The sequence below is a fragment of the Lissotriton vulgaris genome, chromosome 4_1 (genome assembly GCF_964263255.1).
Source record: "Lissotriton vulgaris chromosome 4_1, aLisVul1.2, whole genome shotgun sequence".
NCBI lineage: Eukaryota > Metazoa > Chordata > Amphibia > Caudata > Salamandridae > Lissotriton > Lissotriton vulgaris.
The window spans coordinates 1772135190-1772158137 of record NC_141691.1 but is presented as its reverse complement, the minus strand read 5'-3'; the positions used below and the strand labels follow the sequence as shown (position 1 = coordinate 1772158137).

Genomic DNA, 22948 nt, shown 5'->3' with positions numbered 1-22948 from the left:
ACATAGCATAGCAAAACACAACAAAGCATAGCATAACTAAACACAACAAAACATAGCATAACATAAAAAAACAAAGCATAGCTTAACAAAACATAGCATAACAAAACATAGCAAAACACAACAAAACATAGCATAGCATAACAAAACATAGCATAGCAAAGCATAACAAAACATAGCATAGAAAAGCATAGCAAAACATAGCATAGCATAACAAAACACACCAAAACATAGCATAGCATAACAAAACACAACATAGCATAGCATAACAAAACAAAGCATAGCATAGCATAACAAAACATAGCATAACAAAACATAGCATAAAAAAACATAGCATAGCAAAACAAAGCATAGCATAATAAAACATAACAAAACATAGCATACCAAAATATGGGATAGCATAACAGAGCATAGCAAAACACAACACAACACAACAAAACATAGCATAGCATAACAAAACAAAGCATAGGAAAGCAAAACTAAACATAGCATAGCATAACAAAACAAAGCATAGGATAGCAAATATAGCATAGTATAACAAAACAGCATAACATAACAAACATAGCATTAAAAAAATACATAGCATAACAAAACATAGCAAAACACAACAAAACATAGCATAGCTTTACAAACACAACAAAACAGCATAGCAAAACAAAACATATAATAGCATAGCAAAACATAGCATATCATACCAAACGCAACAAAACATAGCATAGCATACCATAACAAAACATAGCATAGCAAAACCAAGCATAGCATAATAAAACACAACAAAACATAGCTTATCATAACAAAACATAGCATATCAAAGCATAGCATAGCAAAACATAGCATAGCATAACAAAACACAGCATAGCATAGCATAACAAATCAAAGCATAGGATAGCAAAACGTAGCATAGCAAAACAAAACATAGGATATCAAAACAAAACATAGCATAGCATACAGCATCACTCACCACCACCACAGCATCACTCAGGGGCACCACAACATCACTATGCTCTACTACAGCATCACTAAACGCCACAGCATCACTCGTTCTCCATCACGACATCACTCAGCGCCACCACAACATAAATCTGTGCAACTATTCAACAACAACTGGTTCAAATATGTTCTCTCAATGTTTCAAGCTTTATTGCAAATGTAAAAAAAATATGTTAATATTTCACTTCTGTTCTTGGATTTTCGTCACAATAAAATACACTGAACATAATCTTCACAAAAGTTATTTACAAAAGTTTAAGCTATTGCCATTATAAATTACAATACCTTTTATTTAAGTATTAATTATTTAAAAAAAATTCAAAGCCATTGTTATTTGTAATATCAATACATGTAAGTCACGTAAATACAACACATATTGCATTACAAATGGTATAGGTGTCACATTTGCGAAAGTTAAAACTATTGGCATTGTAAATGACAAAGCTATTAATTTCGTTATTTTCAAAAACAAACCATAAATAATAAAATTCTCATTTACAATACCAATAGCTCAAACTTTCCTAACGCGAGACCTATTGCATTGCAAATGCTTGTTATATTTTGGTGTTGTAAGACTTTCACAAAGTTAGCGAGTTTGGTTGAGTGCGTACAATACCTATAAGACCATGGAGTGTTCTGTGGGAGGTAGGGCGCTTGTATAGCATTGAAGCCCACGTGCAGCTGGGGATAGGGTGCTCAAACTCATGCCCCACATGGCCAAAGGCTGTGCACGGTGTGGTTTTTCTGCGCACAACTTGGTTGAATGCTGTGTCTGGTCTAGTTGGGAAATGTAATAATAGCTTATTTTACAACAAAAAAACTTTGGACTTCACTGAAAAAAGTAAGGTTAAAGTAAAATTAGAGATTGGTGAAAATGTAATGTTTTAAGCTAAAAAAAACACTGAATAAACATTGAAACAATCATAGGTATCTCAAGTAACTATAACTCATGCCCTAAAGTAACTGTAATGTGCACCCTCGCCAAGCATTGCTTAAGACCTCACATATTGCAACACTCATGACATGTTCTATTCATGTTTGATAACATCATTGCCACATCTGAAATGACAACACTGTGCATGGCATGGTGCGAGGCATTGTTATTTTAGGGCATACGTTGCTTGAGATAACTATAACTGGTGAATGTCAGTGTTTTTTATTTTATTAGTTTCAAACGTTATGCTGTGTCTAAAGAATATCACCAAACTATATTGTTTCTCAGACCTTTTTTTTTAGTGTATTGTATTATATATATCTATATATATATATATATATATATATATATATATATATATATATATATATATATATATATATTATGTGTGTGTGTGTGTGTGTAAATCACTGATTTTTTTATATATACACATACAAACACATTTATGCTTCTTGTCAGAAAGATTTACAAGTTAAAACTCTTAGACGAGGACAATAAATACAAAAAAACATACATAGCAGGTCAGACTCAGGGCACCCACTCAAGCCAAGAATACATTTATTTGGCAGGATGTCACCATCCCCTTTTGTAAGATGGATCACATCTGTACTAAATGTGCATCAGCGCGTTCCCAATGCAGTATGCCCGCATTTGCCTGGAATTCCATGCAAATAAGGGAGCTGTTTCACTTGTGCATCATATTACAGATGCGGGCACAGCAAGAAAAAGGCTGTCACATATGAAGACACTTTGGGGGTTGATGCAGGAGTTGCAGTGCCCCCATGTGCACCGGCCTGAGAAAGGATCCCTCCTCTTTCTACAGTGCAAGGCCTAGTCAGGCCCCTACAGTCAAAGGCAGGCCGTCGACTTCATCTAGCAGAGCAGCAGAGCTAGCATGAGTTTACACACTCCCCTGGGAACAGGGCATTTTTTGTAATCCGCAGGCTGCACCTAGTTCAGCTAGAGTCATGGCTCAAACAGGGACAGAGCACAATGTATAATTTAGTTGCTGATCTGCTTCTATTGTAAATGGTTCAATCAGGTCATTGTAGAAAGCTGCTATTCCAGAGAAAAAAAGTGCCAAAAATCACATATAAGTTCATGAAGTTATCTTCCTTTCAATCAACAAAGATCATCAATGAGAGAATTGCCAAGAGCCATGAACACTTACCTGCTCCAGACTCATCTTAGCGATACCAAGGGGGATGAAGCGATACCAACGGGGATGATGGACGGAGTGCTTGAGCAAACCAAACACTCACCCCCAGGCAACTGATCTGGGTTTAATCCATCATCATTCTTTAGCTCACTCCACCACCCCAGTTCAAACATGGCCATATGTAAATCAGTCTGACCCTGTGCCTTATCTTAGAGACACTTTTCTGCACCTTCAAGCTGATGAAGTGAATAAGGTGATGAAGAAAAACAAAGTCAAAGCACCTCTGCTTATACAGGGCAACACCGTATTGTGTATTTATGATATTCTTATGAACACTGACCTTAAGATCCAATATTTAATTACTGCATTTCTCCTCAAAGTGAGAGTTTCAGATCAGATTGCATCAATCGCGGAGGTATCATGCCTCTTCTAAAGAAACACCCTAAATATCTTGAAATTCACACATAGCAAATTATAGACCAATCCCTAACCTTCACCAGCCTTCTAAAATACTTGAGAGGCAAGCACAGAACAACTCCAGGAATAAGTAAAACACCACCATCTGCTAAATGGTCGTTATTCAGTGTTTAGGCCAATGAGAGCTACATAAACTGTCATCGTTTATATCAGAGAGTATTTGCCTGCAGCGCTTGATTAAAGCTATCAACCTGCTCAAACACTCGTGCAAGTTAAGGGACAGCAGAAGAGAATCTCGGTCACCATCATAGAGAAGAATAAGTGATTCTTCCTCAACTGAAGCCAGCTAATACCACAGAAAGTCACCCTCTCATTCGAAATGAAGAGTTGCATGTGATTATGCCAGGAGTCATCAGTGTAAACTGTTTTTCAAAATCTACATGCACTCCCTGACCTGGGTTATCAGGCCATCTCACCTGAAAAATGAAAAAAAGGAGCCTGACCAACAACATACATTCACTGGGTCGTATCTACCTTTAAATTAGGGAGATTTAACCCAACCTTAAAGAACTCAAATTAGAAATTCTGACGTATGGGGAGATGGTGGAGATAGAGGTAAATGTGAATTCATTAAACACCCTCCTTCGATCTGTGGGGACAGCCCTCACAAACAAAGTAAGACATCTGTATGCTATTGTCATGCACACCTATCCTTCTGATCATAAATAAATGCAGCAGCGAAAGGAATTTCCTCTAATCTTTGCTGTGAAAGACGCTACTACTCCCAAAGAGGAACAACAACCCAATCTAGGCCCTGCTGGAGATGTGATAAATTATCAGTTTGGAGACAAAAGCTTGTAAAGCAGGGCAGCAGTGATGGCTCCTAAGAGCGACTGTGAAAGTAGAGAGAGAGGGCTTGATCAAAAGAGCAAAGATTACCTTGGGAAGAAGGACACAGGCAAAGTAAATGTCTATGGCCAGCTTGCCACTGTCCCTCCGTATGAAGAATCGGAATGCTTATTTCTACGCAATTTAAAAACCTGGCTGTTTACCAATCCCTAGTCGCAAAGAGACACACAACTGCTTACTGTTCACAGCGCTGGGACACCCCCATTTGGGGTAGCTGCGCACTATATAAGTTTCTAAAAAAATAAATAAAAATGGTTTTGTTGCAAAATCGTATGGACACCAATGTGGGGGCAAGGTGTTTTTGAATTCCTTTAAAATACAGCTCTGCCATTTAGATATTATCTAGGTGATTTCTACTAATATTAGATTTGAGGAGTTGGGTTTTGGAGGCAAAGAGTACCATGAATTGGGTATTAGTATAATATTATTTACAGCGTTTAGTAACAGCAGACTCGTGGTATTTAGCAGGATATAAAAAAAAACGAATTATTATTATTTAGGCGTCCGGTAATAAAAGATCTATATTTTGAATTTTTTTTGGTAATATTGACTGGTGAAATTACAATAAAAAATAGTCACAGGAAAGAGGCTCACACTGATGTTAAAGACCAAGTAAAGGCACAAATGAGAATAAAGAAAATAAAGGTAGATAGGAGATGAAAGATGAAGCACCAAAAGAAACTGAGCCTGATATTTAGGTTTGCAGTTTTAAACAGTCGTTTTAACTTGGCAAAATGAACCTTTGCCAGACCTAAACCTTCCTTTTTAATACTTATATGTCACCCTTAAGGCAGGGCTTAAAATCCCACAGGGAAGGGCGCATGGTATTTACAATGTAGGACATGCATATTTAAAGTTTTATAAGTCCTGGCAGTGAAACCCTCCAAAACCTTTTTTCACTGTGGCAAGGCTGTGTCTCCCATAGGTTAACAATGGTTTACACTACCAACTATAATAAGTATTACATTCAGTTTGCGAACAGCTAGAAAACTGGTTCAAGGAGTCAGTTTAATAATAATTTAAAATTCAACTTAATGGCCAAGTCAGATTTGATATTACTATTTTGGAAATTATACTTTTAGAAAGTTGTCTTTTCCTTTCTTGAAACCAATAGACTTTCCTGCCACTGTCCAGCTGTCACCTGGCCGCTGATGGCTCCCCTATGGTGAGTAGCGTATTGCTTCAAGACAGTGGGAAAAATGGTTCTGAGTATGGGGAAGAGGACTCCTGTCTTGTCAGGATGGCTTAGGGCTGAGCCCAGTCCCTTACTGAGCTTCAAAGGATGCCTATCTTGGCAGTTGCAAAAACAACAATTGATGGACAGAATGCAGAACAATGTCATATATTCACCCCAGTACAGAGATCTAGGCCTAAATCCAGTGGCAGATCAATCTCACACCTAGGCCTGCATTCCTTTTGTCTCTCAAGTCAGGTTGACATAAAACTCTTTGGGAGGGGAGGAAGTGATTAGAACTGGTGTTGGGGTGGACAGAGGCTTGCTCTCTGTCCACAGGCTGACATTGGCCATAAAAGTGGACCCAACAGACCTCTCTTCAGAACACTGCTGATCCTGTGAAGATTCAGAAAAAGGACTGACCTGCTAACTCAAAAACCTGAAGGAGACTTGACCTACCTGCTTTCAACCCAGAACCCCAGAAGTGACTCCAAGTGTGAGCTACAGGAACACAATCTTCCAGAGATGGCTCTCCCTGCAACTGCCCAGCTCCAACTGGATCTGCCCAGGACCCTGCTGCTGGCCTCTGCTGGCAATTCCAAACCCCAAAGTGCCCACCAAACCCTCACCAGGTCCTGAACCATTGGCTAGTGGTAGAGTGTACTCCTCCTGTCCCCCAAACAGCAAGAAGTGGAACTTACACGTTTTGCCAACTTTCTGCCTGGAAAACTGACAGACTTTGAATCAGTGGTTGGCCTAAATTTGTTGGTTTGTCCTTCTGAGGGAGGTCCGACTTCCAGAAAGTTTGTGAGTCCAAATGTAGAGGGCTTCACTGGGAATTAGGCTGAGCAGCATCCAAGCAATTCTGAGGTCTTCCTAGGCACTGACTTCGCCCGCCCTGAGCTTCACTGCCTTCACTGACGACCACATCTGGAGCCCGCACCTTAGCAACCCACTGTTGTTAAGCCCAGGTTCTGATCCAGCTTGCCCTGCCTATGAGTCGCAGGCGGCATGACTCGCGGGGAGGGGGTCGGGGGAGGTTTAGTTTAAAGAATATATATAACTTACCTTAGTCGGCCTGATCCAGTCCTGCGTCTTCTCTGCTTCTCTGCCCTTTGCAGGAAGCAGACACCCTCCCTGCCCTCCTCTAAGCCTTTTACAACACTGCATTGGCAGTGTTGTGATGGGTGGTGACGCGCCTATGGGGAGGCCATTTTCTCCATGCATGCTGCATGCAGCCTACATGGAGAAAATGGCAGATTGCGCATGACTGGTTTGGTCTGCCCAAGAGGGCCGACCAAACAGTCAGGGCTCACAACATTGAGCTAGCCACACCTCCCCTGCCCTGTTGAAGGACCGACAACCCGCCCTCCCCCAACCAAACCCTTCTGCTTTCTCACACTGCGAGAAGCAGTAACATAAAATGGAATTTATACCATTTTATGTTACTGCTTCTCGCACTGCGAGAAAGCAGTGGGGTGATGCTCCTCCGCCCAGATAGAGGAGCCACCCTTGCTGTCGACAACCATCTTTTCTCCATAAAGGTTTCTAAGTCAGAAGATAAAATTTACACTGGGCACTCCTTCGTGGCCAGTGTAAACTTCTGAGTTCGACCCACTATAGAATGACCAGATACCCGCGGTTGGTTATGGGTGCTTTTTGGATCTACTTTTGATTTAAATTTTAAACATTTATTTCTCCGGTTTTACAACGTAGATTTTTGTTAGTTTGGTGTAATTCTATTTATAAACCTTGTCCCAAGGGACACAATTATCTTTCCCTAGACTGGAGTGTGGAGCAGGAAATGAAGGTTGTTGCACAGCTAACCCTCCCACACAGGCCACTTACACGAATAACACAGCCTTTCCTGTTTTGCCTCATTTTCAGACCATGTAGCAGCAAGGGAAGGATTAAGCAAAAACATACAGAAAGCAAAGGACGGGTTAGTCCATACTCTCCTTCTATTGAATGTCCCAGTTGCTAATGAATGTAGGGGAGGCCAAAGTGTGGACGTAGATTGACTATAAATGCACTAGTAAGATTAAGATGAGTAGCGTAGGCCACCTAAGCCTACCATGAACAGGAGAACTTATGGCTCAAAGATTTTAGATAACATTTGCACATTTACAGTGTTTGTGGAAAGCCCACACGAGGATTGTAGAAAGTAGTTTAGAGCAGACTAACCAATAAGCCACAGTTTTGAGAGATTTCACTCCAGCAGCTATAAACACCAAGTCTGACCAGTGGCAATAATTTACAAAGCACGGTTTCAAAAAACAATTAAACGAATCATGGTGAACAGAGAAAGAGAGGAGATGGAGAAAATATACTAAGTGGGCCAATATGAAAGTTCGTTTTTGAGTTCTGAAACTGACGCCATTTATTTGTTGTTGATACGGCTATGGCTGTGGGAGATTCAACCGCCTGCATCACACATGAATTCGTAATACTTATTTACTGCCGATTAAGCATGGGCGAATTTTGCGAATCTCGCGTTCGCGAATTTTGCGGATTTGCAAACTCGCAATCCGCAAAATCCGCGAATTCTCGCGAATTTGCGGATTTTTTTTTTGTGTTTGCGCGGGTTTCTGCCAGTTCGCGAGGGTTTTGTACAATTTCGCAAATTGCGAACTTACCTGTCGGGTCGCAAGTTTCGCGAACTTGTTGTTTCTACGTGTCCAGCCTGTTTGGGACACTCTTCTTCATCACTGCCACTCTCTGTCACCACTGCCACTCTCTGACTACTCATGCCACCCTCTGGCCCACCCATGCCACCCTCTGTTTCATCACAGTACCCTCTGGTTGTCCAGTCAGTGTACATTATTGTGGCAACGCAAGCACACCTTCCCTGCCTCAAGTGACCTGAATTAATTTGGGGCTGATTAATGTGTCACAGAATATTTTTTTAGCCGGCACCTGCTTCCTTAGTGCTTCCTGATTAGTGATCTTTTGCACTTGCTAAGTGCTTTCATTGTTGCAAAATTAGTTACAACACCTGCCCTGCCCCAACTGACAATAATGAATTAGGGGCTGATTAATGGATTTGAACTTCCAGCCTGGCTCCTGCTTGTCTCCCTTAGCTGTAATTCAGGACCTTTGTGGCATATGTGTAACTATTCTGAGGTTCAGAGCAGGGTCACATAATAGTTGCAACTGGCAACTGAACTCTTGAGGGGCCCCTCAGGAAGCACTACAGGAAATGGCTACTAATGATGAGCCTGAACTTTTGAACCTGGTAAGTAGTTTCAGTTTTGCTAAGATCGTATTTCTGCAATTTTGCACTTTTTCGCGGGGCGCGAAGTTGTACTGGGAAGCCGCGAACTCACGCGAACAGTGCGAGCAGTGCGAGCAAAATCCGCTGCTCGCGGATTTGCGGATTTTGCGGGAGATTCGCGAATCTCGCGGATTGCGAATTTACCGAAAATCCGCAAAATCCGCGAGCGAAACGGATTTTCCGCCCATGCTTACTGCCGAAGCTTGCCAGTGGTTGGTACTATCTTTCTTTTCTGAGTACCAGAACACTTTTGGCGATGGGTGTAACTAGTTAACTGCCAACACCGGAGGCAATAACATTAATTATTTCCATTCATAAACAATACTAATATCTGCAGTGTGAGTGTATGTGAAGTCGTCTGAATCACATGATGTGGCGTGCCATCAGCAAATACACACTGGCACCATGATTGACTGGTGTTGGCTTGCTCACAGCTCCCATAAGCTGATAAGACATTCGGCTGCGGCAGGCCATGCATGTGATGTGCACAACTGTTTCTTCCTGCCCGTGATGGCCATCGTGTCTCGGCTCCTTACAGTTTCAGCCTGTCAGAGGCCCACCAGAACATACTTAGGTCCCTACTGTTTCTGCTACCCTATGGCCTGGTCCTCGCTCTCCTCCAAAGAAAAATCACCAGGGCTGCAGGCTGTCCACACGAGGTCCGAGGGAGTAGGAGACAATATATTTCAGGAGGTTGGGGGGGGGGGGCAGTAGACACCCTTTTGGACAGCTAGGACAGAGGTCTGGCTTGACTCTAAGAGCCAAAGCACAAGCCGAGCCATCAACAATACGGAAAACAGGCAGCAAATGTAAAAAAATATAAAGACTTTAAAATGAAAAAATATATTTTCTAACGTTTCTCAGTGTCTTAAGTACATATCACTCAATTGATTGCTGATCTGCTCAATTGAGTCCTCACTCTGCCAGCTCACCTGGCTTGACAAACAAACCGATTTTAGGAGAAGCTGAATATCTCAACCACCGCAATTAAATAATTAGGAAAATAAAGAGCCGCCACAGACTTTGGTCCTATGGTTACAAGTCTATAGGCATTGTGCAGCTGGGCAACAGAGAGACAGGCGATCTGCCATTCTTGATGTATCCCTTTAAAGTTCAAAATCTGAATGGGGATTTTGTCCAATGTGCCCCCAAATCCAAATCTGGGGGCAGTGGGTGGGCATTTCAACACCACCTTGGCCCATCATTGGTCCCTCCATAATTTTTGGGAACTGGGGAACCACGTTAGAGTCCCGGGGTTGGGTCAACATCCTGCAATTTATGGTTCTACATTCTGGGCACCTCGCTTAATGGCGCTGTGGCTAAAACATGAATGTGACCTTACGTAATGGAACTGGTGCTCATGTAAAGTGCTCCAATGTCCTTGGGCCAGGGTGCGCTATACAAAAACTGAAAAATAAAATAAAAAACAAATTGGCACCTGGGTGTGCTGAGTTCACCAGTAGGTAGAGCTCCAGCTCGACCAACAGCCAGTGGCGGCCTGTGGATGTCAGCAGCAGAGCACTGTGAACCTCTGGGCCACCGCACCAAACTAGTGCAGATTTGCAGGCAGAACCCAACTGCATAACTCATCAAACAAGGCGTGGACTCGCTGCTGCTTGTCCTACCTGAAGGATCACGGACTGCAAGGTTGTTTTTTGTTCTTCAACTGGCTTTTCTATGCTTATGCATCTCAGAGATTTATTAGCAAATTGGTCATGGGTTCGGTAAAGCTAAATTGTTACGTGCCATTATAATAATATTAATAATAATAATAATAATAATAATAATAATAATAATAATAATAATAATAATAATAATAATAATTTAAATATATGTAACTGAAAAGGCCCAAGAAATGTGAGGAACCATCTGGCACTACACTTTTGAAAAATGCTGCCCTGTGCTCACTTTCCTGATGTGAACAGTATAGCTCTTCTTTCTGTCGAACTGATCTTGGCCTGACATTTAGGTGGTCAGATATAGATTTTGAAAACGAGCTTAAAAAAATTAAATTAAAAAAAAGCTCTCATGATGATACATGGCAGGCAAGTGATCCGTGTCAAGTTTTTTCACATAATTGTGGTATTGAAATAGTGTTTTTGTTATAAATGACAGACTACACATAACTGAATACAAAAGAAAAACAGCATTGGTCAAGCTGCTGACATAACACAGGGAACAACTCAAAATCTACCGAATTTTACATATTTGTTTTAAAATCAAACATCTTGTCATTATTGTAAGCTGATGAAAGTTGATAAGAATTTTATCTGTAATACTGAACGTATGCTTTTAGAGTTATTTTACCAAATGTATAGTCAGTCAGTCAGTCAAATAATCTTTATTTCGGTCATAGACCATAAAAGATACATACATACAATCAATATCATTCTTAGTGTTTGCAAGTTCTTAAAAATAGGGACACAATCCAGTTATCATTCAATATGCAAAAATGTTAAAAAAGTTACAAAATATAAAATCGTTAAAAAGGCACAGGTTTACAGTTCTGGGTTATTATCTAGGAGGCAAACATTTTATAAACATTTTATAAAAAAGATCTTCGCCTGCGCCAAATAGCATCAATGAAGCGCGAAACAGAGAATACAATAGGGGTAGAGGTGTTACACTTCAGTATTCTGAGGGTCTCATTATGGTATCTAAACCCCAAATTTCTGCAAAGTTGCCCAAGCCAACGCTGCCGTTTAGATTTATACTTTGGGCAGAAGAAGAAAACATGGGACTCAGTCTCTTCCTTGGCCCCACAAGCCGGGCATTCTACTGACTTATTAGATGACCATTTATAGGATAAGACCCTGAGTGGTAGTGTATATCTGAATTGCAAGTAGAGTTTTCTCGCTGCACTAGGTGAAACCACATCTAGGAAAGGCTCAACTATATATTTGTCTTTTATATTAAAGAACTGAAGTGTAAGTGGGCCCAACCCAGAGTTACTAAGGGTATCAGTGATTCTATTCATATGATACAATTTAACCAAATCAGCGCGCAACAACTCAGCACAGGCTACTGCTGGATTAGACAAAAAACCTGGTAAACCCAGCATCGTACTTTCTTTTTTTATAAGAGCAAACAGGGCAATTTTTTATTCCCAGGGAGGCCCAATAACTCTTCAGTTTCAAATCTAAAATGCATCAGCTCAGGGGTTACCTAAACTCTGCGCCAATAGGTTAAGGGCCGTAGGGTCACTTCTTCTATTGATCTAATACCCAGATCCATTCTCAGGGGGACAAGAGGGGTACAAGTTGGAAGAGCCAGTAGTGATCTTAAAAATAGATTTTCCGTTTTGCTGATACCTTCTACCGGACGGTGACCCCACATTCCGCCCCATATTAAATTGCTCCCTGTGCTTTATAAATTTCTATAATGGAAGCAACTGGCTTAGAGGTGGATTCCCTGTGGAGTTTTAAAATACCACCTGTGGTCTGGGCAAGTCTAAGTTTAGCGATGGCAAGTTGTGGGCCCCAATCCATTCTATCGGTGAGGGTAACACCCAAGTATTCAAATACGGTTACCCTGTCCAAAATGATGCCATTCAGAGAGGGATTGGCACATCTGGTTTTAGGTGGATTACAGACCATAAACTTAGTCTTTTGTGTGTTGATCTCCAACCCCCATTTATCGCAAAAGTTGGCAAAGCTGTCTAGAGCACGTTGGATTCCCATTGGGGATGTTGATAAAAGGAGAGTATCGTCCGCAAACATTAATGCCACCACCTGTTCGTTTGAGTTTGGGGGCAGTAACAGTATAGTAATATAGTGTGTTTCATACATATGTTATGGTTTTAATGAGCTAAAACAATAACCTTGACTTGAGAATCGGATTTTGCATAAATATGGAATTGGGCTTCTTTAAAACCAATAGAACAATACAATGTATCCTAAGGAGTCAATGGATCGCTTATACGCAGCTACATGTCTAACACAGCAACTATTATCAGAGACCGGTTCAGAACAAGAGATAGCTTCAGCAGCGGCAGGCTGTAATCTGTAAATGTTTGTGCTTGAGTTTATATTTTTACAAACTAAGCAAAGAGTGTTTGCCTCAGGAGATTAATTGTGGAAACACAGTGTGTGACACAGTTAGATACAGACTGTGCTCCTTAGCAAAAAGAGTCTTAAACAGGGCCACTGGAATTATCTGGCAAGGTAATACCAAATTATGCAATTATGCAGCAAGAAAAGTCAAATTATGCAGCATATGGCACATTCTGTGATGGTATGACTTCATTATTTGTCATTTTAACCATGTTAATGCTGCCCGGGCAAAGCTGTCATCTCATTAGCACAAGGTTGACTCCCACATACAGCAATAATCAACTGAATGGTGCCCAATCAACCTTTCTGAAGGGCCTCCCACTGCACTGCAACAAATGTTGCTGAATTTTTTGTAACTTTTGATCCGTTTGTGCTAGAAACAATTTGTTTTTGTTTCCAGTAACCTGGTCTTAATGTAGCATATATATATCAGTTACTCAGAATCTGAAGGAAAATACAGGCACACATTGTTGAAATAAGGAAGGAACCAATGATAATAACTATGTGGGTCCCCTGTATGCCACTGACACCAAACGAGGGGGACAGGCCCATGATGACGTCAAAGCCTTGCACCATGTGCCTACTGCCCAGCTCAGAATGTGCCATTGTGCTTTCTTTACCTTCAACTACTTTTTTGTCTTCATAGTCCTGCTGGCAGCTTTTGGTATGCCCAACTGTACCTACTTTATCTTCCTATAATCTGAAATACTCAGGAAGGTGGAAGTTCCTCCTTTTTACTGGAAACCAAGCATTGGCACCAACTACATGTAGCCCTTCTCGCTTATCAAATGATTTACTCTTCTCTATAGCCCTTGAGACCCGGCTGATCTTTCTTCCCATTTGAGTAAACGACTTGATATCAGATGATCCTAGTGAAAGAACTCCTCTTGGGGTAATCGTGTGCTCTGAAAATAAATATCCTCATGAATGCACACTGAGGTTGGCTGGCTCATTGCCTGTGCCAAGGCTGAGCATGCACCACTATGTACTAGTGAGTGTCCTTTCCCAAAAATACATTAGCAGCGACAAAACTCCCCCACTTCAACAGGTGCCCATAGGACAACAATGGTGAAGAACTTTTACGATTGTACAACGGTAATCACCTTTCAACTCCCAAGACATGCTTATGGATCAAATCAAGCAACCTCAACAAGGGTGATAACGTGCGTCTCAATATGAAGTAAAAGAAGAGGCTGGTTCGAATTATTAAAAATTTCGGAATATTAAAATAGAGAAGACTCGCAATGTTTTTTTTCTTTTTCTACAGCAACAATATTGGGCTAGCAAAAGCATGTAAAACCATGCAATGTCCGAACAAATCAATCTACGATTGCTGGATTACTACATGCTATGGTGGTAGGATGCGACAGTCACATTGTGTCAGCACTAAATTAAAATGAAAAGGAAGTTAAGTGCACGAAGAAATCTGAATATTGAAAGTACCTCGGACGACAGCGTACATTAGCACACCAGCTATCTGGCAGCAGGTAAGAAGGCACCTGCCAACATAATGATGTCATTTTGCAGTAAAGTGATGCTGCCTTTTCACATTTCAGGCCATAAAATCATTAATATAGCTAGGAGCACACGTACAGGAATTCATTAAAAAAAGAACAGCGACCTGTTTTACCATATAACACAAAGTAACTATTCATGTTTTAGTGCAAATAAACATATGGTAATTAGATGGGTTTAGAAAGTACACATAAAAGACTTATCTCTGAATGAGTTGAGTCGTATGTTCCATCTCAGTAACTTAGCAGCAAAAGGTACAATGCAGCCTATTAGGTACCACTTGCTGTGACGTGGCCTCTCTTGTCATCCAGTGGTGTAAGCAACATTCTGCGCCCTCACACACACACTGCTGAGGGACTCATAAAATGTAACTCATGCTGGTGGCTGGTTACACTACAGATATAGGAAGGCCTGAGAACAAATGTGGTCACCATGTGTGCAAGAGCAGTAAGGGGCTACATGACATTCCCATTTCCCTGGGGAAGCACCAAGAGGAAAAGTAAGGAAGGCTAGCTGTCCTTCACTGCTACCCAGCCAGCAGTTGTATCACATAAATGAGAAAGCCCTATTGCACTTCCCAGGTGTTTCTGTAGTCTGCACCATAACATAAATGGTTAAAAGCGGGGATGGAGCATTTACCACACAAAAAGTGCTCTAGGAGAATTCTATGGCAGCGTGGTGACTAAGTAAAGGTTTTCATTGAGACTCATTGAAGCGTTGAATACGCTTCATAAAGTCTGAAGGCTCAGTGAGGGTTAAACTGGACTATAGGGCAATCAGGCAATGCCCGAAGGGCGGTCTGACAGTTTTTTTTGGGGTGGCTGTAGGCTTGTTTTATGGTCTGATGGTACGGTTTTAATGGTGATTTCCCTGATAGTAAAACAAACATTGCCTTGCAGCAAGCTGAAATTCACGCATTCTTATATACCTTGTAAAACATTTATACAGCGTGTCTTCACAAGTTCAAAAGTGTCCCAATTTGCAAACATGGGCCACTTTTTTAGGCATCCAATCAACAAATGGTGCGCTCTTTTATTTTGGTATCTGGACCTATTTCCTCTTCCAGTTCAACCCTGCGCTCGGCTGCCGTGACAAACGGAATCTCACACTATACAACTGACGTGCACTGAAACCCAGGGCATACTACGAAAAAACGTTGAAATATTCACATTCCTAAAACAAAACCAAAAACACTAGTAACGGAGGCAAGCTAATATGTCGATAGCTCTGGCGCACTTCTTACCTATTATATGCGAAATGTTCAGAAAACAATTAAGGAGTGGACATATGCAGAAGAATATTTTCTCATTTGAAATCGAGCAATTCGTGCACTCATTTGGTGCATGTATTCATTCATTCATATCTGTTAACAATATAAATTAGTTAATCTGCTGATCCGCCAATGCATTTTCCATCCATTCAAGTCTCCACTGAAGAAGTGCTTCTTCCACTAATCTGGCCATTCCATCATTTGACCATCCACTCCTGGGTCCATACATTCATTAATGCGTGCCTTCCTCCTCCTACGCATGTTTTAATTAATTGACCCGCGCCTTTCTTCTCAGCGCCCTTTCACCCATATATGTATTCACACGTGCACTCGAGCGTCCATTAAGCACTGCTTCGCGCGCTCATTATCCTATCCATGTAACCGTTCTGGACTTTGCGCTCACCTTCGTCCTCGTCCAGAGAGTTCATGCACGGGAAGTAGCCGGCCAGCGCCTCGAAGGAGGCGGAGAGGCTGCCGCGGCTGTGCGAGCGGTGCATGCGGCCGCCGCTGCCGGTGCTGCCGCCGCTGCCCGAGCTCTCCTGGCTCTGCTGCCGGCCCATCTTGCACGAGGCTCCGCCGCCCGGCGCACGGTACAGGATGCGAGGCGTCGTGGCGGCGGCTGCGGGGGGTGCCGGCCTCTGCCCTCCGGGACTGGAGCTCGGAGCTGCTCGGGTCCGAGGCGCTCGTCTGTGCCGAAGGCAGCCTGACCCGGAGCCGCGAACTCAGGAGGAGCTCTCCGAGGGGGGTTCACGCTGCGTCCACGGCCCGCCCGAGGCAGGTGCAGTATCCCCGGCTCAGAGCAGGGCCCCTGGCTGACGACAGTCGCGCACGGTATGGCCAGTCAGTCCCAACGCAGCTCTGCGAAATGTACTAGATGCCAAACTACCTCCGAGCGCCAGCCTATCTGGTGTCTCGGGACTCAGTTCTCCATTGTCCAGAATATTTCAGAATTCTAGGTGCCAGTCACAAACCTACACAATTACTCTGGTCCAGACAGATCCTCCCAGTGTCTCAGAATCTCGAACCTCTGATTTTCAAATATACACTGATCTCATAGCACCAATGACCAGATACAGTCATACCAACGAGCCAACATCCACGCATCTAGTACCGAAGCACTAATATCTAAATGGTATGCCAGGTATGACTGCACAAGTCTCAAGCGTGTGAAAAATCCCAACGAGGTTTGCAGCCTCCCTGGTCCCAGCAGTCTGTGCATGCAGCCTTATGTCCTCGCGCCCCAGGCACGCATAAAATATGCTGTTGCTCTTTTCAGAACGGCGTCTTCACTTCGGCACCAGGCGCGCACAGAAGAAGCTGTTGCTTTTCTCTGCACTTTCTCTGAAGTCCCGCACCAATAGTACTGCGTGCACATACGACGCTGCCACTGCTCACTAACTGACACCTAGCACTGGAGAAGCAATCTCAGCTGCGCCCTGCTCGCGATCCACCGCCCTCCCCGCCGCGCGCCGGTAATCAGATCCAGGACATCTCGCAACAGCCTATCAGGGACATGTCTGCTTGGTTGCCAGGACAGCCACTGCCAGGGAAACCAGCCGCGCCGCCGGTGCATGTGCCAGCCACGCGTACTCAGGACGCGCTGCGCACCTCGGCGCACGCGCCACCTGCAAATATTGACTTGTTTTTTTACCTCAAACTCCCAGCCGGCTGTATATCTCTGCTAACTAAAGCCACTGCTGGAGGAAAACAGGATTCAATAAACAGTCACAGGAGACAATTTCACAGTAAGCAAAAGACAAAAGCAATAGCCACGAGAAATAAACAGCTGACCTGTACATGGGGATATTCTGAGAAAACAGCAAATAGTCGCAAAAACACAGGACTAGCGTGTACAGCCAGCAAACTGTTGCTAGTGTCCTACTTTCATGCGCTCCGATTACTGTGACTTTACAGAATGAATACAGTACATTGGCTCCAGAAGGCACAAGTCCTAAAGAAAGAAGAGGGGGGACCAAGACAGTATGCAAGAGACATCACTGTGCATGCCATCGGATGTGGCATCTGCACAAGAATTACATAACACATGAGTATTTAAATGGCTATTCGTGTAAATACTCACAAGCCCAATACAGTTGACATTCTTACAATGTATGCTCTTTTGCATAGGGATTGAACAAAGTCAAAAGCTTGCTCCCAAATCTTAGTTTCTCTTGTGACGTGATAACAAGCTGTGTGCTTTTATTTCCCATCTCCTCCACTGCTCCGGCACCTAGGTGTGAGGCTGCAGATAGCTCCATGTCTTGCAAAAAGAACAATTGATGGACAGAATGCAGAGAACAATGTCATACATTCAACACAGGACAGAGATCTGGGCTTAAATCCATTGTTTTCTGCTCCCCATGCCATTCCAGTTTGAACCAAGCCATATGCCCAATGGGTACAGTCTGGCCTAAACTGCCAGGCCAGGTCCTCCCTGGACTGGAAACAAGCATCCTAGGACTGGTATCGGGGTTTCACCCCTGCTCAGCCAGGATAGCTTGACTCCAGTGGCATGGAGAGCACAGGACCCACGTCTGGGCATACCTGTCCCACTCGGGGTGACAAATGCAAAAAAACACAATTGATGAAAGGAATGCAGAACAATGTCATACATTCACCCAAGTACAGAGATCTGGGCCGAAATCCATCGTTTTCTTTTTTGCAATAAAGACGAGCTGATGACCTTTAAATCAACCCTTGTCTTGAGCCAAGCTGGAGGGGAAAAGAAACCAGCATTTTAAATGCAACAGATCTCTCATTTACTCGAGTTAGAGCAACTGGCATTGTATAATTACAATGTTTTTTACCCATGTGTAATTGAGTGTTATGTATGTGGCGTGTAGTGGAATTATGAGGGTTGGATTGGGTGGAGTTAAATATATCATGAATTTATTTGTGCCACTTAAGAGCTGTGCTGAGGGCCGCCAGGACCTCCCACACCTATATGCACTGAACAGCAGCGATAGTGTTCTGTACCGTGTTGGATGCGCTGCCCGCAAAGCAAAGCTAAGGTGAGCAACGGGCAGTAATTGTGCACTTCCTGCTGTCGCACCCCCTGACACAGTTGTTTTGAGGTAATTTGGTGATGTGGCAGGAGCAGTGACAGCCCCAGCATGCCAATCACTGCCTGTAAATTATTGAACAAGGATTTTTATCCTGATGATGAAAGGCTGAGCGAGTAGCAATGATAATATGCTTTCCGCACACTATTATGTGCAAACTGATGGCAAGTTTTATTTAGAAATCTCAGGATGTTGACAGTTGTTGAAGAGAATCTTCTGTGTTTTGCACTTCATATCTTAGATTTACGCAACAAGTTCAGTGGCTTATGTGAGTGGTATGAACACCTTCATGTGGCCTGTTAGACAGATCCAGGCATGCACTGTTAGGACCGATATAACAAATACTATTGAACTGGTTTTAAGTGTCAAAATCGTTCCTATTGTGTGCTATGTTAAGGACTATAATAAAGTTAGAAAATACAAATGTTTGTTATATATAGTGCTTTCTGGTAGCTTTCACAGGCGTGGGAGAAGCAAGATTGGAGATAGTATCAAGAGTAAAATGGGAAAAGTTATGATTTCTTTAAAACAGATGCATGAAAAATTTAGGGGGGTGCCAGATTAAAGGGAAATGTTAAAGGAAGGTATAAGGTAGAATTATAAGGATGAGGAAAGAAAGAAAGAGAAGCGAGAGACAATATAATTAGTACTAGAAAGAACAGAAACTATGATTTGGAGATACAAGAAAAATTAGTGTATAGTCAAAGCAGAGCAGATAACGAAGACAAAGGGGAAGAGCTAGAAGGAATATAAATAAAATTGTCATAAACGGAAAAAAGAAGCAGCAACATCAGAAGGGGTTAATGGAGAGGGAATGACAGAATGTGGTGGGAGGTTTATAATTAATCTTGCAGTGCAGAAAAGAGAGGAAGAGAAATAGGGGAAGTTCTAACTGAGTTTCCTATGAGAGAAATAGCTGGTGGGGGATATGTTCATGTTCCTTGGTCAAGACAGGACATTTTACTATTCACAAATGATTTTCCCAAATTGAGAGAAAAACCTGTGGAATGGTATAGTCAGGTAGAAAGATTTGTTAAGGTCTCAAAAGTTCTGTGGATTGATCTTGATGGATTCTTTGACATTGTTGTTACTTCAGATCTTTGGACAGAATGTAACATTTCTATAGATCGGCCCAAAGAAGAACCTACCCGAGATAAAGTAACAGGTGCACCTTCAGCTGATGTTATAACTCTATATGATAAAGTAATTGTGTGGCTGAAAAACAAGATTCCTCCAAAAGAAGTAGATTGGGTTTACAAAGATGACAGACCAGTAATGCCAAACTGCATGATTGCAGACATGGCACGAATGTATCATGGTCCAGGTCATTTAGGCAGAGATTCAATGATTAGGTTATTTAGACAGACATGGTACAATCCAAAATTCAGGATCATTGCAGAATCTTTTTGCAAAAGATGCTTGATCTGTCAACAGATCAATCCGAACAGAAAAACAGTTGCAAGCTTGGGAAACATAGGACGAGAGGGTGGTCCTTTTACCAGGTTACAGATGGATTTCATTGATATGCTACCACACAACAGGCTGAGATATGTCCTGGTGATAATCTGTCTGTTTTCGAGATGGGTGGAAGCTTTCCCAACTCGTCACAATGACTCAGTTACTGTGGCAACATTGCTTTTGAGAGAGATCATACCTAGGTATGGATTTCCAGTGACAATTGCAACTGATCGCGGCACACATTTTGAAAACAGATTATTACAGATGATTTGTGAAGCACTCGGTATAAAACAAAAGCTACATTGTGCTTACAGACCAGAAGCATCAGGTGTTGTTGAGCAAGTCAATAGTACTATCAAAAATAGGCTTGCTAAAATGTGCTTGGCTACAGGAATGAAGTGGACTAATGCACTCCCACTTGTCTTAATGTCTTTGAGAAGTACTCCTGACAGAAAAACTGGTTTAAGTCCTCATGACATTCTCATGGGCAGAGTAATGAGACAAGCATTTGTTCCAGTTGGAAGGGTACTTAGCATTAATGATAGTGCAGTTATGGAGTACTGTAAAACTCTGTCTGACATAGTGACTTCTGTGTTTCATCAGGTGGGAACTGAAGTGCTCACAAGAGAAAAGGAGTTAACAAGAAGGTTGCCAGTACTGTGCGGTGAATCAATATTTCAAGGGCCCGAGCTACAAATCGCTCATTGCCACAGACCACTCTTTCAGTCAAAATTTATTAAACAAAGTTCAATGATTTTTATTGTATTATTTCTCTTTTTAAGGAAAGGTTTTTTTTCAAATGTATATAAAACTTTTTATTTTTTCGTATACAACAGAATGTATGGGTTTGGCTTCAGTCTAATACATTAATTGTAAACAATCTAGGAGGAACAATGCATTTTTTTGGGGGGTGAAACAGGTTTTTAGAAAAAGAAGGGGGCAAAAATGCCAGGGAATGAAGGAAAACAAAAAGATTTAACATTTAACACATTTCACACTTGGACATTGTTTGACGACAGACAACACAAATGGGTGGTGAAACAAGGGAAGGTTATTTCAACCGGGGATTGATTTTATATTATAGGCCCTGCATTGGTACTCTTTATATTGGCAGGTAAAACCTACTCCACTCAATGGAAGGATACACTTTTACAAATATTCACAAAAAGACCATCAATCATTGTTATATTTACAAAAACATATTTGAAAAGCGATTGGTCTACACAAGCAAAGAATATGACAAAAAGGTCGACGCGTTTTGAATCCCTAAATATCGGGGGATTCTCTTCAGGACCAAACAACACAATCTGGACTTCTATGTATTATCTTCACATCCGTGAAGTTGAAGGTCGGTCGAGTGAATCCTACTTCATCTACTGGGTTTTTAAGATTCCAAATAAATCGTATCTTTTTTGTTTTGTATTCAATTGTTTTATGTCTCTTCAGTCTTTTTGGTATCCTCCTTAACGCATCTCCGCCATCAATGCAGACGCGATCGCATCTGCATTGATGGCGGGGATGCGTTTGTTTGGTCCTGAAGAGAATCCCCCGATATTTAAAAAATAAAATGTATATAAATAAAAAGTTTTATATACATTTGAAAAAAAACCTTTCCTTAAAAAGAGAAATAATAAAATAAAAATCATAGAACTTTGTTTAATAAATTTTGCCTGAAAGAGTGGTCTGTGGCAATGAGCGATTTGTAGCTTGGGGCCCTTGAAATATTGATTCACCGCACAGTACTGGCAACCTTCTTGTTAACTCATTTACTGGCGCAGCCTTACTGTGCTTTAGCCAAAACCCTTGTTGTTGCTTGGCACAAGAGAAAAGGAGCAGGCTCATGATCTTTTGCCAGGAGACTAGGTGAGGACAAAAGTTCATCGAAGGAGAAATTGTCTGGTACCCAGGTGGCAGAAAGCGAGGCAAGAGATACTTGTTACAACAAATGCAGTCAAGTGTAAAGGTCTGAAAAGGTGGATTCACACTAGCCATACTATTCGAGTACCACCACCTGAGAATTCTGAGGAAGAAGGTGGTACAACAACTGATTCAGACTCTGAAGGAGAACCTGAGAATCCAGATACTGAAGATCGACAAGAAAGTCGAGATCTGGAAAATGCAGATGTGAATCAGGCGTCGAATGAAAAAGAGCTAGAAATCGTAATACTAGACTCTGAAAACGATGAAGATCTGCTAGACAAAGAAGCAGAAAAAGAGTCAGATCAAGAAGAGATTCAAGATCAGGAAAGTATTGAAAAGCAGAATAGAAGCTCTGGAAGAAGGAACGAAAATTCTGAAACTGGTGGATTGGAAGTAATTCAAGAAGAAGAAGAAGACAAATTACCAAGTACCAGCTATAAGGATTATGTTCCTAACGGAGTAAAGCTGGCAAGTAAAGAAGTACCTGAAACTAGATTTAAAATATCAGAAACTGAGAGCGAAACTGATGAAAGTGATGAGGAATCTAAAGTGAGAGAATTCAGAAAAAGAGCTTGGAGAACTGAATGTAATCAATCTGAGCCAAAGAAGAAACTAATCAGAAAAGAAAATAATTGGCCAAATGAAAATGAAGGCTTGAAATTCAAATTAGTGAATAAGTCAAAAGAACAAATAAACGAGATTTTGAGGCAGAAAGGTGAATCAGATATGAAAAATCAAGCAGGAAAGAAAATAGAAGTGATTGGCAGTAGGGGAAAAAGACCATTAAAGCCAAACCAAAAGTATAAGTCACCTGAAT

General features: G+C 41.8%; 1 protein-coding gene across 3 annotated transcripts in view; it reads right to left on the bottom strand.

The window, feature by feature from the left end:
- Positions 1 to 22948, bottom strand: part of RIMS2 (regulating synaptic membrane exocytosis 2) — a 1859827-nt gene that overhangs the window by 52892 nt on the left and 1783987 nt on the right. The window contains exon 1 of one of the 3 annotated variants that reach the window (XM_086966099.1): positions 16095 to 17100. The exons of the other annotated variants lie outside the window; for them this stretch is intronic. Within the exon in view, the coding sequence (XP_086822225.1) occupies positions 16095 to 16251 (157 nt within the window). The 5' untranslated portion in view covers positions 16252 to 17100. Of the gene's footprint in view, positions 1 to 16094; positions 17101 to 22948 lie in introns of those variants that run through there. 3 annotated transcript variants of the gene reach the window in all.